The following is a 19,198-nucleotide window of genomic DNA, read 5'->3' as shown; positions in this document are numbered from 1 at the left end:
TTTTCAACTAAAGCTATTAAGCATGTGAAACTTATCTGCTGCTTCCGCTTTGTCTAAATGACATACCTGGACCAGTATAAACGTGTTTCTGTTGTGACTGCTTCATTGATTTTAAATGATAATGAAGTTGACTAACCCTTTGGGCATATTTATGAGATCTTGTTCTGATATACCTTTCGATCATTGCAAGTAGTAAATTTTTGGAGTTGTTATCCGTAACCAAGTCGGTCAGAAGAATTGCATTTTTTTGGTACCAAATAGCTGACAATTTGTTTTGGCTTAGTTTCTTTATGCCATTAATCAATTTAGCTTTAATAAGCAGTTCCATAGACCCGAATAAGCGTTGCCCAACCTCAGTTAGCAGCCAGCAATTAAGTTTGTTTCCAATATCTGCAGTTCCACTCCTAAGTTTAATAAACACCGGATGTTTGGTTTTCACAAACATAGCATGAATGACTCTTCCACCAACATAGTAACATAGTTCTCTTTCATCTCCATTAATGGATACATTGTCTGTTAAAACCACTGGTTCTTCAGACATTGAAGTGCAATGACCAGTTTCAAGCATTGGAAGCAATTCTACAAGGATAGCTCGTAGGATTCTGTCATTTGGAGCACAATTAATAACCTTAGAAAAGTTATGGGCAATTTTTGTGGAATCCATACTGTACAGTTCAACTAGTTGTTGGCGCAAATAACTATCTAATCCCCCAAAAACTGATATTGCATTGGACACTGGTAAATATTCTTTCACTTTTTCAGCAGCTCTCGTCCACAAATCATCTAAACTGACATACAGCAAACCTGTATTATTTTCCGTCTCATCTTCAACGGATACATCGACCTCAATTTCCAATATTAACCTCTCTAAAGCAGATTCAGTTTCCAAGACAGACATTTTGTGTGTAACTTCAGTAATTTACTAATTGTTTCTCTGCAGCTTTAATATAGGCAACCATGCGTGACGGTGAATAATCTCGTAAAGCTGGGAAGAATGACAAATCCACCAACGGCGGTAAAGAGCGTCATTGCTTTTAGTATATATGCTTTGGCATTACACACCCCAGCCTCTGGGCTTTAAAATATGTCCAACTATCTTTCTTTTGTGTGAACAGCGCAGCCGAAACAAGGTCGTTAGCTCAATGTGCGATCAGCCATATGCGCTTTCAAACAAAAAAGGCGTAGATTTGAAATGAGGCCAAAACAATTGCGCAAGCGGTCACGCGCCTATTTAATGCTTTCGAACTGATAGTGACACACCTCGTACGTGTCCTTCAGACAAAAATAGTTTTTTTTATACTTTGCGCAAAAAAGTAGATTTTGGTCACCCTAAAGTTTTGTTTCGCAACATTTTCAACATCGCGTAGCTGAGGAGAAAACCCGGACACTGATCACGTGATGTACAAGATTCAAAATCGATGGATAAATAAATTTTGCTCTTATGTCCCAAACTAATTAAAAAATAGGGCTAATTTCCTGGTTAAACTCAATTTACAGGCTCTACTCTAAATTTCTGTACATTTTGCTTTCAAAAGTTTGACGAAAAATGGTTTTGGCAGTGGGGAAGTACCGTAAGCATGATTTAATAACGTCACATGTTACTGTATTTAACCGTTTTGTGCAGTGAATTTACTAGCTTTAAAAAACTCCTTTTACTATCTACACATAATTAAGTAATAAACAGACAGTAGTAACACAGGCTGGGTTATTTAAATCGTTTGGGTCACATACTGTGGTATGCTAGTTGTATCTGTATGAAACGTTAAACAGAATATGAGTTTTATAAATTCACCTGTGTTTAACCGGGTTATTGTACCGCTGTCATTTTTCTCTTCGGCGTTTGGAGCCATCCTACTCATAAAGTAAGACATACTGTTGCTTTTGAACTTTTATACCCACAGTAGAATCGAATTTTATGACAGTATGTGATAAATTCTGTAAATAAACCTGCAGTTTTTATTTTTTTTCAAAATTTATTCTTGTTAAATTAAGTTTTAATTTCATATAGTTATCAAATCACAACTACTGCTGTATTATCACTATTAGTACTTGTGCCTTACTTTGTTTCTGCATGTTTTAACATTTAAAACTTGGTAGCCTAAACTTGTAAGCGGGCGAGATGTTTAAAACAGACCATCCGTTTTCATTTAAGCAGGCGCATTTTTACCTGATACTTTTGTTCAAGAGGTTTTTACCTGTGTATATAAATTGTGTGATGTGTTATACCAACTGTCGCTGCCCGCTTCACAAGAATAAACAAGCTACATTTAGTTATTCTTGCATTTTCTTAGTAGAATCACATAAAACTTAATTCAACATTTTGTTGTTATTTTTATTCCCAGAGAAAGCAGAGGTGGGAAGCAATGTCCGAGTAAAGAGAGATTGGATGGGAAGGTAGTTGTGGTAACCGGGGGTAGTTCGGGTATTGGGAAGGAAACTGCGAAGGAAGTTGCAAAAAGAGGTGAGAACTATTATTTAGCACAGCTTGCTGTATGGAAACTTTTTCTCTTATATATTAGTGGGGACATAAGGTGAGGCATTTTCCCATGCCATGGCAAAGTGGTTAGCAGGCTGTTTGTTGCTACCAAAGTGAGCGAATGTGTCCTTGGGCAAGACACTTAACGGCAATTGTTCTAACCCAGTGATCCCTAATGGGTTGTCCAAATTATCAATCATATAAACAAATAAAAAAAAACTTAATCACCCACAAAGCAACACTTGGTAAGTCGTAAGTTGGCACGAGGTGTATGAATACCCGTACTATAACGACTGTCGTTTCTCGCCCATGTGAGGATAAAGTAAGTTACATTCATGTCATGTGAGTACATGATTTAGGCCAGAGTTTGCGCTTCTACCCATTTATTTATGATTTGTTCCAATTTGCTTGCTGATTAAATAAAGTTAAACTGTTGGTTGTGTTATAAACATTAAAGAGATATTGTAACGTCTTATTTAACGTTGATTGCATATGTTTATACAATGTATAAATTAAGTATATATTTATTGTTTTAGGCGCAACAGTTGTCCTAGGTTGCAGGCATATGGGAAGATGTGAAAAGGCAGCAAAAGAAATCAGAATCGCAGCAAAAAGTCAACACGTTGTTTGTAGATTCCTTGATTTAGCAAGTCTGGATTCTGTGACTAATTTTGCAAAGATGATAAACCAAGGTGCTAAATATAGTAGTTCTAGTATTCATTCGGTGTTTAACCTCACAACTATTGGATGCGTAAGTTAATACCAGTCTGTACAGTTCTGGTATTGTGCTAAATTGTTTGAGATAAATAGTTTACCCCGCTTTTTTTTAATGTGGTTTTTCAACCCCTGCAGTTAATTCATATATTTTTGGTGTTAATTACACCCCCTTAAATAAATTAGTGTTATGCTTATTTTTATTGCTCAGAACTACCACACATTGATGTCTTAATAAACAATGCTGGCATTATGAAGCCAAGACCTCCTAAGGCAACTCCATTGACAGAAGATGGTTTTGAAAGACAACTAGAAACTAATTATTTGGGTGGGAATTATGCTTTATAACTGTGGCAACGATTTTGTTGAATGATAGAGTAACACCAGTCAGAATAATATGGATGTTTTGTTTCACATCCTTCTTGTAATAAAACTGCCATATTTTCCCAGACCAAACATTACAACAGCCAAATAACATCTGCATTTGCAGGTCATTTTTTACTGACAAACTTGCTTATGGATAACTTAACAAACGGAGAACAACCTGGCAGAATAATCAATGTAACTTCTGCTGCTTATGAGAGAGGAAGTGTTAGTTCATTGTGCTTTATAACTGTATTTATGATTTTCGGAAATAATGTTTTGTACTGAATTTTACTTATTGTAAACTATTTTATATTGGTGAGTGAGGTTCTAATGCAGTAACCATTGTAGTACCTAGGATTCAGGTTACAGTTAGACCAGGTAGTGCTAAACCCTGCATTGTCACAATGAACAAATATATCATTTTTCAATGCAACATCCCATTGGAACCATATTTAATATGTCATGTAATTTTTCTTAACATACAGATTGATTTGGAAGATGTTGAGAAATCATCTTTGGAGGGGGAAGAGAAGTTAACAGAGCTTTATTACCAAAGCAAACTTGCTAATGTTCTTTTTACTGATGCCCTGAGCAGAAAAGAAGAGCTCAAGAACAGGATAACTTGTAACTGTTTAAACCCTGGTGTGGTCCATACTAATATTGACAGATATTCATCTATACCACTATATGCGCTCTCCATATATTTATACAGTAAGTTTTCTTATAATGTTATTTCCTAACTTTTACATTAAGATATGGTGGTTTATTAAAGCAGTGCTCTTCAACACGTGTGCACGGTTCACCCTAGGGTGCACCAAAATATGCCAGGGGTGCACCAGTGCAAAAGGGTATACAAGGGTGCATCACAAACTTCAAAAATTTTCAGCAATAATATTCAGTTTTGAACATTTTTAATAAATTTAGCCACTTTTTTACAGTTTTTTTTTATATGAATTCTATATCTTGCATCACTGGGAATTGCGAAACTAGTCTTTTCTTTAACCGCAAACCACATATTCCTAATGATCTTGATTAGCAGTGCTTTTCGACTAAACAGGAACTTATTCTCGTACGCATTTCTCCTTGATGACGTCATTAGCTTTACGTTAAAGCAATCAGGGGTGCATGCGTTCGTCGCAACAACTTTAGGGGTTCACCAACCCCAAAAAGGTTGAAGAGCACTGTATTAAAGTATGATCATTATTTTTTTCTAAACTAGATTTTAATCTTTGCTACCATAATCGAACAAACAAAAAATGAATGTTAAAGTATTTTGTAAACTTAAAAGACCTGAAATTTCTGCTCAAAAGTATCTTATATATGTGACTTTTGTCAAGCATTTATTACATTGCTTTAAACCTGTGGTTTAAACATACCTATCTCAATAACCCCAAAGCTATAGCATAGATGGTGCCAGTGTAGAAACACTTTTCCTTATTTGATGACAATATATGTCACTACAGAACCTTTCCAATGGTTTATAATGAAGACACCGCTTCAAGGGGCACAGACAAGTCTATATTTATCAACAGAGCCAACTCTATCTAAAACTACAGGCTGCTACTTTGAGTGAGTAAATCATTTTTCACTAAACAACAAGTTTTTCTCCGTGTTGTAAAATATTTTTGGTGTGCTGCAAACAAATCTAGATTGTGCTTGAAAAGTACAAAAAACCCTGACTTAAGTGGAGGCGATACAAACTATAGGATTATGTATAGTAGAGTGGGGTAAGACAGGACACTTAAGCACATATTTCCAAAATCAAAATGTATGACGATAGTGTGATTGTATTAAAAACACGATCATATGGAAGTTATGGGTAACCGTATTCATCTTACCCCGCATCCGTCGTATCATGTATCTCTTTGTCAAAACTAATAATTTGTTTTTAATAAATTGTAATTATAGTAGAGTGGGGAAAGATGGGACACTCAAGCACATATTGTTCAATACTTACAAAATTAAAATACATGACAGTTTTTAGGTGAGAGCCAGAATTAGTACTATCATATCTTTATTAAGTGATACCAGTTCAAAGAAATATATTAAAATACATAAAAAGTTATTTAGCGGTTCGCAAAACAGATAATTTTTACCAATTTAAAAACATAAGGTAAGACAAGACAGTATACAATCCTTGTTAACGTTGATTCATTATAAATTTTTTTAATTAGAAATACATATAATTACCACAAAATAAACTTTACATTTTAGCTACAAATAGGGTATTGCTACACAGTTTATATATAACTTCAAACCATTTTTTTCCTATTTTAAATTGAAGTCATATTGACCCTTGAAAAATTTTCCTAATGTTTTAATCTCAGTTTTTTTCTTAAAACTAAAACTAACCTTATAAGACAAAGTCAGGTTGTACGAAATATTTAAGCTTTTATTATAAACCTATGAAACTATTTCAAATATTCACACTCGCAAACTAAAAATATCTCATTGACATTATTATGATTTAGTGAGCATTTAAAGTTAGCACCTTACTACATTTTTTTACACGTTCAAAAAAATTTGTTTTTATTTTACAGTTTTTTTTAATATTTAAAAACACTAATCGGTTTGACGCTCTTTAAGTCGTGATAATACTGCCGAATAATTATGCAACTTTACATTTCTGATTATCATTAAATGTGGGTCCGTAAAAAAAATTTAAAAATCTCATCTGACCAAGTGTTTCATCTTCCCCCATCGTACTCTCTTTTTTTTAGTGAAAACAAAACTTAGTTTTATAAGACAAAATCAAACTCTGCGAAATCTTACAGTGTATTTTAGTAAACTACGAAAATGGATTAATGATTTGAACTGGCAAACTAAAAAATTTCATTAGTTTTAATATGATTCGACGAGCATTTTACTAAAAAATGTGTTTCACACCAAATCTGAATACTTAAAAAACTACCAGAAATTTTACTGCGCACTTTGTTGTACCATGATATTACTGGCCAATAAAACTAACATTTTTTTGTCCGAGTCTCATCTTTCCCCACCCCACTATATCTACTTTGTAAATTGTATCACATATGTGCGTGGTGGTTATTTAACACTAAACCTTGACCAACAGCGACTGTGAGTTCGTGTCTAAAACAAGTGAGATATGCGACTGTGAATTGGCCGACAACCTTTGGGAAGCCAGCAAAATATGGACACGGCTGGATGAACGTCACACCTCTTTAAGCCGTGATCTACGAGAAGGGAAAAGTTAAAAGTGAATATAAGAAGAAATTGCTGTTTAAAAACTGGTCTTTTGAATATTTTCTACAAGCAGTGTTTGAAAACTTTGTCGTAAATTCCATGGGTCTCCATATTGTGAATTAAAAACTGCCAATAAATTCCACAAATAGCCTATGAAAACTCTGGCTGGAACCAAATTAACGACCTATTCAAATCCCCCCCTTACATGCTTGTATTTACTAGAAATTTATGCCCGAGAATGGTTTAGTTAATGATTAATGATATATACAAAGAAAATTAGAATTGTTAGGAGAAACTCCCTTTGAAACGAGTTTTAAAATGATCGGCTATTTGATGTGATTCTGTACCGCAACCCATAACCAATGGCTCAAGGATATAGCTGTGTGTACGTCAGTGCAAAGGACGGTAGGCGGTTGAGAACAGGATTGAATATCATGTAACGGACGCCTATTCAGCAGCAGCGAAGCGTGAATATTTATACCTTTGCTAAATGGGGTTCGTATCCATAGCAGAGCGAGTAATATAAAATTAGAATAGCGGGAAAGAGCTGCACACCACAAACCAAACGATAATAATGCAGTTAAAAGGATGCAGAGCGCTAAGATGCGGTGATAATGTAGTTAGTGTTAAACAATGTTTAGTGAATTTGTATGCCTTTGGTAAAATAGGTTTGTTTTCAAATCAGACCAATAGGTTTAGGTTAGAAAGGCTGCAGAGTGGTAAGATAGCGCTGGTAATGCAGCAAGCGTTAAGCCATGTATTCATATGCCAAGTGCTTTTGAACATTTCTCGCTTGATCAATTGTCAGTCCACTAGGTTTACCGAACCGACGCACATGAACGAGCAGGGTAAGGTACGGTTATAGTCGAGCAAGGAACGCACTGTATTACGCAGCTTTAACAGACTAAAAGCGTAAAAATTACTTTGTAGGTAACTGCCAATTTGGATTTCTGTTACTTAGATTTTTTACCATTTCTTCCTTTTAAAGTTTCGATTACATTAGTATATAACGTCAAGTTATGCCAATGAAGCTTATCGTGACAATATGGTGTGCGGTTCGCGGTCGGGCATACGAGATTAACACATATAAGCGACATTGTGGTCTTGAATATGCTAACAAAGAATATATATATATATTTGGGTTAAGGTGGGTATCGTTATTCGTTAGCTTATACTTATTCCAAATTGGAATTTCCAATCAAGTATTGTACAGCCAAGTAAGAAGATAACAGAGAATGAAAACATATAGATTATAAATTATCTTATCACAGCCTACGATATTAGTTAAAACAGCGAAAAAGACAACAACAACAAGACAGTTGTTAAAAAACGCATCGATTTTAACAGGCGTAAACGTTAAACCAAATCCTTACCACATGCAACGGTAGGCTACATGTTCCAAAAGGTTAATGACAACAGGTCGATATATATACAATATACCATTATGCAAGATAAGCATTAGTACACCGAATATGATTAATGCAATTCAATACCCGGGTGCTTAATGAAATAACTTCCGTTCGTCTGTATAACTGTTGATGCTATAGTGTGACGTGTTATCTGTAATCACTACGTTGATACTAATGCTGGTTGTTGTTGTCTCTGTTAGGTTCGCGAGGTTTTGGTTTACCTTGTTTTTTTTTTGTCGGTAAAAGGATAGTAACTCAGTAGGAAACTGCCATAGAACTAAACCGCCTTAGCAGTACAAACATAGGCGCCGATTTTTTTAAATTGCAGAAGAGGCCACGTTTATGATGACGTCATTCGTTTTGCAGAAATTAGGAAAATACGGTATACGCGAGTTTTTTTCACTCGCGCCAAAACACGATTAAGCTATACTTTCCATGGCAGCAGTAACAATAACGGCGACTATTAAAGTTTGCCAAAGCTGCTGCCTATCGTTCATGCGGGTATGAAACTGGCAAAATCACACAGTCAAACTCGTTCGCCGTTCTTTGAAGAACGTTGTTCGTACAATACGCACACGAACATTAATGACGGCTCAAAAAACATCAATGCTGTTGATTATTACATAGGTCTTAATTTTGTACAGATCTAGTGTTTGAGGGGTTTTTAACATAGGCTTTGCCTGTCAATCGTTACTTTCGATGACGTATTAATTTTACGAGCAGCTAAAGTTTGTTCCAAAATATGTAGCAAGCACCTATGTCTGCAGATAGCTGTTAAAGTACTTAATTGAATCCAAGGACATCCGCCACGCACAAAGATTAAACCGTTAAGTTAAAGCTTTAATGTGTTTAATACAGACCAATGTATGTGTTATTTGTTTTATTTTAATACAGTCGTTGTATAACCGTATTTGCAAAGGCGCTAGCCATATACTCATAGCAAGCTGTTTTAAGTATAAAACTAACGTATGTTCACTTTTCGTTAAAGTTTTAATAAACAGTCTCCACCGTAAACGTACACTATTCAGTTTGCTTTCTCTTGGATTGCTAATAATGAACGCGTCAAACCGTATTATGACGTCAATAATCGACGCATCAAATAATAATATGACGCAAATAATCAGCGTGTGAATCGCTACTATGTCGTAACAAAGCGTTATGCGTGGACGCGTGGTTGAGAAAAACATTACAGAAAATGATCGTTGTTACGCCAATCGATGGCGTAATAACTCAGAACGTTTGAATATATAGTTCTTTAGCTATTTGCGGGCTTAAAACGACTAGTTCTTTAATTTTAAACGGGTTTTATTAATAAAATGCAGTTATACGCAGCAGGTGCTGCACCGTCTGCATAATATCCAGAGTAGGCCGGCCTCGTCTGCACCATATAAAACGGCGCCCATGAGTACAAAGCTTATACGAGGCCTGCTGTATATAGACAGATAGAAGATACCAGAGCATATAGTACAAAATGGACCGTAACGGATGGAAATAAAACGTATTATGGAAGAAACTACGGCAAAAACTATTTCGCATTGTTCGGTGCGGGTGATGCTACCTCTGTTTATAGCTATGTTGATGTTTGCTGCTGTTATACTGCTATCGCAGATGGACACTTTGCGTGGAAATGAATGGGGGAGACCAGGTAAGGCTTCTTGTGTATGTTTTCTTTAACGTCGATTTAACACATACACAAGCACATTAATTCACCGTGACTCGTTATATATATAGCCCTAAAATAATCAATTACAAATGTACAATGTGGAAATGGAGTGTAGCTCGTAAGTGGGCGCGGGGTGTCTGTGTAATAACTGCTCGTTACATTCATTTATTCTGCCCCTTATTTTCCGACCTAATATGTGGATGTCGTTCCCCATACTATGTTCGTAATAATTTAGGCCGTTTTAACAATGTCTATGAATTTCTAAAAGAAACGATATCACTGTATCATATCCGTAACCACAACAGACATTGGCGTACCTTGTGTAAATATAACGCTTCTTCACGACGTATATGTGTTGTTCAATGTTAGTAAGACTTTGCTTTATTTCAGCGTTCATGACTAAAAAGATACGAAGTGAACGAAACCTTCACACAAAAGACATAACACAAACCCATAATAAGACAGACAAAATACAACAGCAGGTACGTCAACCTAATTAAAGGAGATGTGTCAATATTAAGTATATCCGTATAGGGGGAGCGACGTGGTGAGAATAGACTCATCATCGGTGGATTAATGTTATGAGTTATGACTAAAGAAATTAATCCGTTTTTGTATCTTTAATTGGAACTATCAGAGTTTTGGGGGTTATAAGCTAACGATGTATTAAATCTTGGGTTTGATCACTGTGCTTGCAAGATACTGTGTAGTGCGTAGGCTATGTATACTTTATACTCAAAGCAGAACAGAAGAACGCATCTTAGATTGGAATACATTGTCTGGCTCTGTGCTATAAGGAAAGTCCGCTAATACAGCAATGCTTTATCGTAGGCGGGCCTGGCACTGTCTGTGCTTAAGCGGGAACGAGCAGCATGGCACAAGCAGGAAGCGGTATACGAGGGCATGATAACCCAGCTGCTGCGTCAGAACCAACTGCTGCAGACCAAGCTGAACGATACAGTGCAAAAGTTGAGACCATGTGTAGATCAACTGCGGCAATTGAAACGAGAGTCAAGAAAGAAAGAAGAAAGGGAGGTATAGGAATATCTATTTATATGGGATGTTAGAACATAACGGTAGACCTCGTGTATGTCCTATGTTATGGTGCAGTGCAAACTTCACTAATATAGCACAGGGCTTAAACATATTGCTGGAATAGCTTTTCTACGGCCGCACCGGTTACAGTAGTGTACTTATTTGTATGTATAAGTTATAACTAGTTATTATGACAACCCAGAATTGAAAATGGATTGGAGCAACTGGCGTTTTGTGTCTTAACTCAGGACAGAAACGTCGAGACTATCACCTATGGTCTGAAGGCGAGCGCTCTATGCACGCGTGCCAGGGCTTCGTACAACACATTGTAAATTCTATGATTGTCAAAAGAAAAGTGTAGGCTTATACTGTTTCAAAGTTCAGGTTCTACGATGGTCAAACTAACAGCAGTTTTTTGGAAAACCACAGTCTAACATTCTTGTTTTTAAACAGATTAAACATAGAGACGAAAACAATCGGGAAGAAGCAACTAAAATCAACACCAAAAACCACAACAGTTCTGACGACAAATCAGAACAAGAAGCACCAGAAAGCAATTGCAACAAAACAGGACTACAAACAACAGAAAACATAAAAAGCAACAACAACAAACCTGGCAATAATACGGGACAAGACACATCGCAAGTCAACAACAACAAAGGCCCCGGTGGCAAAAAAGAACCAGTAACAACAGAAATCATCAACAACAACAATCCTGGTGACAAAACAGAAGCGTTAGAAAACTCAACCAAGGTGGCCGATGAAACAGAGCGGAGCGAACTGTCAGTCGTTCAAAAGATAAAGGTGGCATTAGGTAAAGAAATAGTGGTTAAGAAACCTTTGGACAAAGCCGTTGAACATTTTGTCAAGCCGGATTTGAATTCAACCATAACAGAAAGTAATAAATCTATACTCGGAAACGAAGATAGAACAGACACTAATCTTGCTGAAGGTAACATGTACAAGGAAGTTCAAGATCTTGACACAACCACTATTGCACTTACAGCCAGTGCGATAATGCTAGAAAATACGAATGATACAAAGATACAAGATGACAATACTAGCCAAAAGAAACATTTAAATAAAAACGAAGTTGAGCTCCCATAGCGAGATTTACCGCTGTGAGATAAAGTTTATAGTACAAATTGTGCAACGTCAAATGGGTAATATATAGGTCATATTTACAGTATTCTTGCCAACATAAAAATAGTTAAGACTTTTTACAGTTTTATATGGGGCCAGTTGCTATGGTGTCATCGAAATGTGTGAATCACTGCCACAACGGGTAGTCCACCTTATTTTACCTATGCAGACAATAAAGTTTCGATTTGTTTATTGCACTTCAAAATTACACCTTTAAAAAGGGAGCTGATCAATTTGTTTATTTGCTCGTACCAAGAGTTCTAACATTTAACATTGCGTGCGTAAAGAGAACAAAAATGAATGACGACTCTGCTGGTATGACGTTTACACGTCCTTATTGCCATCCTTTCGCCCCGGGCGCTTTACTTTGGCTAGATGTTGTCGGCCGAGTTAGAATACAACGCATAATAGGAAGAAGAACACATATTTGACATTGAGATATCAGTAATTACCAATTAACAGTATGCATGTTTAGGCAAAGATTAGCTGTATGTACTTTACACCATAAAGGGGGGACTTTCATCGTTTCAGTAAGTTTCACGACTGAAGAAGACTTATATAAGTCCGAAAGTTATTTTGAAAGCACGCGGTGTAAACTTTCAGTACGGCTTGGTCTGTAAATTAATGTGGATTGTGAGATAAATATATACGAGAGATCCGGTATCTTGGAAGAATTACTAAAGGATAATGTCAACTGGAAGAAGTAAGGCAACATATAATACAAACTACATACACTCTAAAAAAACTTGACGCAAAATGCTCAATCAAGTGCTTGATTGAGCGCATTTTTTCAATCAAGTCGCTTCGACCGAATCAAATTCGCGTCAAACGTCTAGATTCGAGAGAATCGCTCTCGGACTTACATCAAAATTTGATTCAGAGGAGCGACGCGAGAGAGTCACTCACTTCTTCTCGCCCTTATTACGTCACGCGGGAGCGCGCCAAATTTTAAACGGTCTTGAACAAAGTCTTTAGACTGTGGAAGTGTTACTTAATTCTAAGAGGAATCAGGTGTAATATCGCTTAAGTAAGATGAGAAAAATAACAATGCAGACGCAACATTGGTCAGTAAGTCTTAAATAAAAGTCACAGTAAAACACGAAAAGAAAACTCGTCAGAAGCTAAAGGTGAGGAATTTTAATACCATTTACAACGGTATGGTCTTACACACTTACTATATCTTTTGTTTAATTAACAGCACTCTAATGTGAAGCAACACCATTATAAATTCAACTATCGACGACAAGATTTCAAAATGAGTCATATATTACAACTGTACTGAAGAAAGATGACAAGCGCACGTTGCTTACCATAAAAGTTAAGTATGCATTTGTGTTTTATATACAAAGTGGACATAGCATTATTTAATAGCATCCAAATACAAAACCATATTTTATGTTTTTAGACTTAGGCGTCACGACAACTGATTTTCCGAACTACCATCGTTTATACGAATGAATTACCGTCAACAGGGAATGTGAAAATTAGAACGTCGTTAATTCAAATTGGTGAGTATTAAGTAAACTTTTGTCGGAAAGGGTGTGTGGACTTATTCGTTTAACTTGCTGCTTTCATTACAGACTGAATGTGATGTCAAGTGGAAACGTTTATGAGGGAGAAGTCCGTTCAACGTTTAATAAAGGAGAGAATTTCTTATCTGCGAGCTTTACTACTTCATGCCTCAGCAATACCCCTGGGAATACGACGTTTTGACAGTCGTTTATAAACAACATTTTCTATCTTTTGTTGTGTTTTATGTTCCTTCCTATTTGTTGTCTTTCATTGCGTATAATTTCCCAAGTCAACACTGTATATGCAGTGTTTATAATAACTTGTGTATGCTGTGCCAATTAAATAAAAAATACAAAACAAACATTTTTTACCCCAGAAATATATATGTAGAATTTTTCATACAAATCAAGTTTAAATCAAAATTTGATTGAGATTGGCCCATTTTAATGATAAAAAATCGCTGAAACCGAGCGAAATTTTGACGTAAATTTGATTTAAAAAATTGCGTCAAGCACTTGATTCAAAAATTTTGCGTCAAAATTTGGTGTTGATTGAATTTGATTGAAATTTGATTGAACTTTTTTTACAGTGTAGAGAATACTTTAGATATCATAAAGCGTGCCTATCGCCCTATTGTACAATAAAGAGATAAAGGTCCATAATGTCAACCAGGTGGCTTATAGCCTTTGACTGAGTTATACAACTTAACGCTGATGTTCATATATTATTGTTGTATTTAGCTATCTCTTAAATATAGTATACACACATTATTGAAAACCTGTTGAAATTATCAGCTTGCCCAGCCCGTTACGTTCAAAAAGATGGAGCCTGCTACAGGTTTGGTGGAACCCATCTTAGCTACGACGACGCAGAAGCGTTATGCGAAGGCGAAGGTTCGAGGTTGGCTGACTTGAGTGGAGCTAATTCTGATTATATTAAACAACAAGTAAAGAAACTTGGAGGAAATGACTACTGGATCGGATCTTACATGGTGGGTTTTTATGCAGCAGTATATACTTGTGTGTATAGGTTGTGTTATATAGGTTGTCAATCTTTCATCTATATAGGGCCCAATTTTAAAGATATCGGTCCACAAAAGAATAAAAGCATGTCCTACACGCTTTTGCTTCCGTTCAGACACTACAAAGAGTAAAAAATGTAAAGCCCTAAAACAAGCATTTGGTTCACTCGTTCTGTACATCTCAACCTCGCATACGTTTAAAACTATGCCCCGCGTTATACAAAGAACCGCCGACATCAAAAAAGTATCTAATGTAAATAGTTGAAATTAATACAACGAAAAGAAGTTGTAATAATAGTTGCTATGTAATTTGTAAAGTTTAGCCTCGAATTCAAACGAAGAGATTGTTTTCAAGGCCTCAAGCAGAACAGTTACTAGGAGTGGCCCAAAATGTCCGATGTTTCGACGACAAGGAGTCACGAGTGGACATTATGACAAATTGATTTGCAACTCCGCATACCCGTACATATGTCAGAAATGTGAGTGTTTTGTATGTGCTTATTGCAGTTTAAAATACTGAATGTTTTGCCTGAAAAGAAACATTTTGTAAGAAATCGACGTTTCGACATTATAGTTCGTTCTCCTTCATCAAAATAATAAAGTTAAATGTTTGTTTAGTTGGGCCAGTACCAGCAGAGACTGCAGCCGGATCGCCAAATCAGCCTGTCAGGCCATCTCGGTTTGGTAAGTGCGTACAAATTTATCTATTATGTGAAATCGAATAAGTATGAAACCGAGTATGAAAGCGAATAAGATCAAATAAATTAAAGCTACGAAGAGAAGGAATGCGACAAAACAAGTCGTTAGAAACACACCACGGGTAAAAACTACCCCGAAGCATTAAAATATAATGAATTAAAAACTGATTTTTAAACAGATGCGTTATTGTGCACGCGTATAAGATATTTGTTATTGGGTGTAACAGTCACGCCTTTTATATAATTTTGTAAAGCTTTCTGGGCGTGTTACTACAATATTGTTTAACCTTTATTCCCTTTTTTCAATGCGTTATTTTGACTTTAAGGTGATATTTTTTTTAATTAATTAAATATAATACCCGATAATTATTGTGTAGCATACTTTCGGACCTTTGAAAATCTGTAACCGAGAAGACAAATTCAACTTTATGTAATGTTGTGTAACGTATGTGTTCATGTTTTAGTTTTCTTTTAATCGCATAATGTGTGACAGGGTTCGGTGGGGAGGTAGAAGTACCGTTGACAACCAGCGCAATAAGAACTCGTTCATCCACCACAATAGCTCCAGCCGACTCTAACAACCAGTTAATATACGCGCTCGTTTCTATGGCGGGACTTATTGCGCTTGCGATTATTATATGGCAGTACAGGAAACGAAAAAGGATACGAAAGGCGAAGTTAGCCAAAGCGGAGAAGATACCAGAGAAACCAGTAGCTCCTGATACTATAAGTGTGGGGTAAGGGTCGGTTTTATTAATATAGACTTTCAGACATACATGACTTATATTTTTAATATCGGTTTATAAGGTATAGAGTCACGAGTTGAGCACTGTTAAAAGGGGCATACCAAGTTACCAACAAAAAGTAAAAATTTGTGTATTGATAGAAATGGTCAAAAGTAACCTGAAGGTACCATTAAAGTTTGTCATAACGATACGACTTCGAAAGTTTTTTTTATAAAAACATGATATAGTAGGTACTAGTGATACATAATCAATATAAAAAGTGCTAAAAATTAACTAATAAGAAAAAAGTGCTGAGTCAGCATATTATGTAGCTATGTTCAATCGAAAATTAAAACATAATAAAGTCTATGTTTAACATTTTTGTAGTTAGACACAACTATATAATTGACTGTTTCTGTTATTATGGGTTATACTTGAAATTACATAGAAAAAGGGGTCATGATGTGCCATTAACCCAACTTTGCTCAAAACGATTAAAATAATATAACGTAAGACTTTAACAGAGGGTTTTCCACATCGAAATCGAACACATTAAACAAGCAAATTTATTTACCAAGCAACATTACTACTGTGACATCTGCTGGATCAACATTGAAAATAAAGCCGCAACATGAGCGTAAAGGAAGCTTTATCAACGGTACAAATTCGGTTATATACCATGTGTTGCAACTCGTGCTGAGCGGGCGCTTAATTGATGTATGAAACAGATTACCCGTGTTATTACGACAGTCGTTGCCCAGCATCACGAGAATAAAACAAGTTCATTTAGCTTTGTACAATATATTATAAATAATTACACGTAGCAAACATGGTGTAACGTAAACATTGTACGGACAAGATTTACATTATTTGTTTTAAAATCGCAGAACAATCTATGGTGCATTCGGACAGTGCTGGTCAGTTGAACTCAGCATTTGAACGGGATCCAAGTAAGTTGGGCAGTAATCGACAACCTATAACTGGTATTTCACCCCCAAAGTTACACACATACTCAATAACACTCCTAAGCTTGCATAAGTTGTATAAAACAGAACACCCGCGTGTTGTAACCTCGGTCGTTGCATCGCCGGTCGTTGCCAAATTACCCATTCATTTACTCATTAATTCAGCTTGTAAACGCGCACAACGCACAAGGTATGTGAAACTGCACACGTGTGTTATAACGACTATCGTTGCCCCGCCACGCGAAGATAAGTAAGTTACATTTATTTTAATAATTTACATAAAACAGGCCACCATTACAAACAACATTACCAAATGCGTTCAAAATCTATGGAGAGGAACAGAAGACACGAAGATGAAAAAAGAGATGAACAGTGTTCTCCGTATGGACATATGAGCAGACGAAGCCGAAGATCACGTGGGAGACGTAGCCAATCACACCGAAGATCGAGAACACGTGGAAGGTCTTACAGTGGTAGTGAACAATCTGCGTTTTCAGATACTTCGTCGGATTCAGTGAACTCGAAATCAACATTTAAAAGGTACAACTGGTCAGTGGTAGTGGGTAGATACTCCTGGAAGGTCCTGGTTTGAGTCGTCTTAGTTTGTTATATTAAATCCTGGCTTCTTTGAGTTTAAGAGTATTTTTGTCAATCTTGTTTTTTTTGTTTTTTTCTTAACAGTATATTTTATCTACTTAGATCTGTGCGTAGAGGAAGTGACGCTAGAGACCCAAGAGAACAAGAACACTATTACTCCTCGCGTCGGTATGGTCGACCTTCTCAACGAACCCGGAACTACGAAGAAGTCTACCGCGAGAGGGAGCACCGGCGCAGATCACAGTACGAGAGGTACGCCACGGCTCTGCCTCCAGAATCCGTTCGTGGACGAAATAATGGAGAGATGGCGTTTAGAGAACAACCAAACCCAACAAATTACGGTTACAGCTCCCGTTATAGTGGGTACGGTAGTCGGTCTGGCGCAGCAGATGCGCCGTACTTTGCACACGTTACGAACCAAACGAACATTGACCCTAACGAACACCATAAGCACAAAGAAGTTGCTCGAGCTCGTTTGCCCAGGCAAGGTCCTATTAGAGTCAACAGACATATACATGACGTGGAATCGAATGCCGTGAAAGCACGGCGGTCAAACGACTCAGATCATATCTATGAATCATTGGACGAAGTGGCAAGAAACAGGAAGCAGAACTTACAAACGAGTAAGTATTGTCTTTTAATATACAAAGCATAACTTAAACGTTGAACTATATATGGTGCTTAAGTACGCCATAATCTTAATACAAATGCGGACAAGGGCAAGTAGCTTTAAAATAAAACAATTTAATGCACAATGATAAAACAGTAAACTGCATAGAAAAGAGTAAATGATGTTCTGTTGTAACTTGTATGTAACTTGGCCTAAACTGTAACCTGTAAGTTAATTGTGCTCAAATACGACAAGTTAATCAAAGTATAATACATTTTAATAGTTCTTTTTTACCTTTTGATATAAAAGGTATAGCCGCTAACTACCTGTATGTGGTATTTCTGGTACTCTATGACGGAGAATTCAGACATCAACCATTAAGTCTGACAAGACATAACTTAAGATTTATACAGGCGTTACAACAAGTAATGTATAAAACATGAACAGTACATCGGGTTAAATATCCTGTCCCAATCCGAAGTAAAACATACATTGGTCACATTATATATACATAAAGCACACGGTTTTTTAAACATTTTACGCCCAACGGCAATCGATATAATGTAACTTCTTTATATAATGCCTTAGGCTATTCGAATCAAATACATAATATGCGGTTTAACAAAATTTTACCTTAAACAGGTGGTCCAGCGTCTAGATCACCAGCACCACAACGACGTTTAGTGTCACCGGATGAAATGAACGTATCCACCGGCTCACGAGCGTCAATGCGCGGGAGAAAACTGCCTTCTATTCCTAATTAATATGAGGAAAGCGTAAATGGACGGCAGTGGGCTTGTAACGGTGAAGGAATGGGTCTCAAAACACTTATATTCCACATGGGCGAGATGAAGTCCACGGTTAGATCACACTATGGGTTATTTGATTGAGACTGAACTGGTCCGATTGTCTCCGAAAAACTTTTAAGTAGTGGGAATAATAGGGCAAAAACAGGGCATACGTTGCGTTACATACGATCAATCCAGAGGGTTTGTTAGTACTCTGCATTTTTCCTTTACCATCTGCTGAACAAATACATTCTATAGAGTATAGACAATAG

General features: G+C 36.5%; 3 protein-coding genes across 5 annotated transcripts; all 3 read left to right on the top strand.

Moving 5' to 3' along the window:
- The first annotated feature begins 1,615 nt into the window (after nt 1–1,615).
- On the top strand, nt 1,616–9,187 carry LOC149729489 (retinol dehydrogenase 13-like). The gene is made up of 8 exons (XM_089886511.1): nt 1,616–1,862; nt 2,343–2,461; nt 3,013–3,168; nt 3,402–3,518; nt 3,681–3,781; nt 4,042–4,267; nt 5,020–5,125; nt 6,630–9,187. Exons 1-8 carry the CDS (start codon nt 1,774–1,776, stop codon nt 6,769–6,771), a joined length of 1,056 nt encoding a protein of 351 aa, XP_089742637.1. The 5' UTR covers nt 1,616–1,773; the 3' UTR covers nt 6,772–9,187.
- Nucleotides 9,188–9,368: 181 nt separating this feature from the next.
- On the top strand, nt 9,369–12,234 carry LOC149729488 (uncharacterized). The gene is made up of 4 exons (XM_089886510.1): nt 9,369–9,814; nt 10,223–10,314; nt 10,664–10,867; nt 11,321–12,234. Exons 1-4 carry the CDS (start codon nt 9,655–9,657, stop codon nt 11,972–11,974), a joined length of 1,110 nt encoding a protein of 369 aa, XP_089742636.1. The 5' UTR covers nt 9,369–9,654; the 3' UTR covers nt 11,975–12,234.
- A 190-nt stretch (nt 12,235–12,424) lies between these two features.
- LOC149729487 (uncharacterized) lies at nt 12,425–19,197 on the top strand. Of its 3 annotated transcripts, XM_089886492.1 has the most exons (10): nt 12,425–12,713; nt 14,317–14,513; nt 14,899–15,022; nt 15,162–15,227; nt 15,735–15,978; nt 16,491–16,624; nt 16,854–16,916; nt 17,219–17,471; nt 17,631–18,151; nt 18,781–19,197. In XM_089886492.1, the coding sequence occupies exons 1-10, from the start codon at nt 12,698–12,700 to the stop codon at nt 18,900–18,902; spliced, it is 1,740 nt and encodes a 579-aa protein (XP_089742618.1). In that variant the 5' UTR covers nt 12,425–12,697; the 3' UTR covers nt 18,903–19,197. The 3 variants fall into 3 exon arrangements, with proteins under 3 accessions (XP_089742618.1, XP_089742619.1, XP_089742622.1); XM_089886493.1 differs by lacking the exon at nt 12,425–12,713 and having other exon boundaries at nt 14,338–14,513; nt 14,862–15,022; XM_089886496.1 differs by lacking the exon at nt 12,425–12,713 and having other exon boundaries at nt 14,373–14,513; nt 14,867–15,022.
- The last annotated feature ends 1 nt before the right edge of the window (nt 19,198 follows it).

This window comes from Ciona robusta, chromosome 10 (genome assembly GCF_009617815.1).
Source record: "Ciona robusta chromosome 10, ASM961781v2".
NCBI lineage: Eukaryota > Metazoa > Chordata > Ascidiacea > Phlebobranchia > Cionidae > Ciona > Ciona robusta.
Note: the sequence above shows the minus strand (reverse complement) of the source record. Positions and strands in the feature narration are given on the sequence as shown.

Coding starts and splice junctions, on each gene's coding strand:
- LOC149729489 (XM_089886511.1), top strand. CDS start 1,774: ATGAGTTTTATAAATTCACCTGTGTTTAACCGGGTTATTGTACCGCTG. Junction 3,519..3,680: donor ACTAGAAACTAATTATTTGG/GTGGGAATTATG, acceptor CTGCATTTGCAG/GTCATTTTTTACTGACAAAC. Junction 3,782..4,041: donor CTGCTTATGAGAGAGGAAGT/GTTAGTTCATTG, acceptor CTTAACATACAG/ATTGATTTGGAAGATGTTGA.
- LOC149729488 (XM_089886510.1), top strand. CDS start 9,655: ATGGAAATAAAACGTATTATGGAAGAAACTACGGCAAAAACTATTTCG. Junction 9,815..10,222: donor AAATGAATGGGGGAGACCAG/GTAAGGCTTCTT, acceptor GCTTTATTTCAG/CGTTCATGACTAAAAAGATA. Junction 10,315..10,663: donor CAGACAAAATACAACAGCAG/GTACGTCAACCT, acceptor GCTTTATCGTAG/GCGGGCCTGGCACTGTCTGT.
- LOC149729487 (XM_089886492.1), top strand. Junction 14,514..14,898: donor ACTGGATCGGATCTTACATG/GTGGGTTTTTAT, acceptor ATTGTTTTCAAG/GCCTCAAGCAGAACAGTTAC. Junction 17,472..17,630: donor TCGAAATCAACATTTAAAAG/GTACAACTGGTC, acceptor TTATCTACTTAG/ATCTGTGCGTAGAGGAAGTG.